At 56.6% G+C, this 1,205-nt stretch overlaps 2 protein-coding genes across 2 annotated transcripts in view; one reads left to right on the top strand and one right to left on the bottom strand.

The window, feature by feature from the left end:
• Window positions 1-1,205, bottom strand: part of LOC108228513 (phosphoinositide 3-kinase regulatory subunit 4) — an 11,320-nt gene that overhangs the window by 2,867 nt on the left and 7,248 nt on the right. Inside the window, exon 10 of the mRNA XM_037980301.1 lies at window positions 238-403. Within this exon, the coding sequence (XP_037836229.1) occupies window positions 238-403 (166 nt within the window). The remainder of the gene's footprint in view (window positions 1-237; window positions 404-1,205) is intronic.
• The window catches only part of LOC108229756 (phosphoinositide 3-kinase regulatory subunit 4-like), a 5,433-nt gene continuing 4,275 nt past the window's right edge, over window positions 48-1,205 (top strand). Inside the window, exons 1-4 of the mRNA XM_017405427.3 lie at window positions 48-268; window positions 342-515; window positions 638-783; window positions 856-1,059. Coding sequence (XP_017260916.2) covers window positions 67-268; window positions 342-515; window positions 638-783; window positions 856-1,059 — 726 coding nt within the window. The 5' untranslated portion in view covers window positions 48-66. The remainder of the gene's footprint in view (window positions 269-341; window positions 516-637; window positions 784-855; window positions 1,060-1,205) is intronic.

The raw sequence follows: 1,205 nt of genomic DNA, 5'->3' as shown, positions 1-1,205 counted from the left end.
CTGCAGAGCTGCAGGGTTTAATCTGGGTCTTGTGGTTCTCCCGCAGAGCTGCAGGCGCTGCATGAGATGGTGCAGCAGAAGGTCGTGACACTGCTGAGCGACTCGGAGAACATCGTCAAACAGTCTCTGATGGAGAACGGCATCACGCGGCTCTGCGTGTTCTTCGGCCGACAGAAAGCCAACGACGTGCTGCTCTCCCACATGATCACCTTCCTGAACGATAAGAACGACTGGCACCTGCGGGGGGCCTTCTTCGACAGCATCGTGGGTAAGAAACCGTTTGTCCGTTGATGTTTGGCTGCAGGCGGAAGGACCGGATGTGAGCCGTGTTTGTGTTGAAGGCGTGGCTGCGTACGTGGGCTGGCAGAGCTCCTCCATCCTGAAGCCCCTCCTGCAGCAGGGTCTGAGCGACACCGAGGAGTTCGTCATCTACAAAGCTCTGAACGCTCTGACCTGCATGTGTCAGCTGGGTCTGCTGCAGAAACCTCACATCTACGAGTTCGTCGGTGACATCGGTGAGGTCCTCTCTAACACGCTGGTGGAGGGCTCAGGTTTAAATAATGAATCCTGATTTAGTCTGAAACCCAGAATTTCATTAACCATGGTGGTGTGATTTGTCCTCCTGTGCTTGCCGTAGCTCCGTTCCTGTGCCACCCCAACCTGTGGATCCGTTACGGAGCCGTGGGCTTCATCACGGTGGTCGCACAGAACCTGAACGTGGCCGACATCTACTGCAAACTGATGCCCCACCTGAATCCGTTCATCACACAGCCCATCATCCAAGTGAGTCCTCACCTTCATGGTCCTCATCCCTCCTGTCCTCACTCGTCTTCATCACGTGTCCCCTCCCCTCAGATCGACAAGGAGCTGGTCCTGCTGAGCGTCCTGAAGGAGCCGGTCAGTCGCTCCATCTTCGACTACGCGCTGCGCTCCAAAGACATCGGCAGCCTCTTCAGACACCTGCTGCTGCGGCAGAAGAAGAGAGCCGGGTCCATCCCCGAATGTCCGACTCCCGACGACCCGGCCATCACTCAGCTCCTGAAGAAACTGCTGTCTCAGGTCAGTTCTCTGGGTTCAGAGACCCGGATCTGTTCTCTCAGGTCAGTTCTCTGGGTTCAGAGACCCGGATCTGTTCCCTCAGGTCAGTTCTCTGGGTTCAGAGACCCGGATCTGTCCTCTCAGGTCAGTTCTCTGGGTTCAGAGAC

This window comes from Kryptolebias marmoratus, linkage group LG16 (genome assembly GCF_001649575.2).
Source record: "Kryptolebias marmoratus isolate JLee-2015 linkage group LG16, ASM164957v2, whole genome shotgun sequence".
NCBI classification, from domain to species: domain Eukaryota; kingdom Metazoa; phylum Chordata; class Actinopteri; order Cyprinodontiformes; family Rivulidae; genus Kryptolebias; species Kryptolebias marmoratus.
The sequence above is the reverse complement of the archived record's forward strand: the minus strand, read 5'-3'. Positions and strand labels throughout refer to the sequence as shown.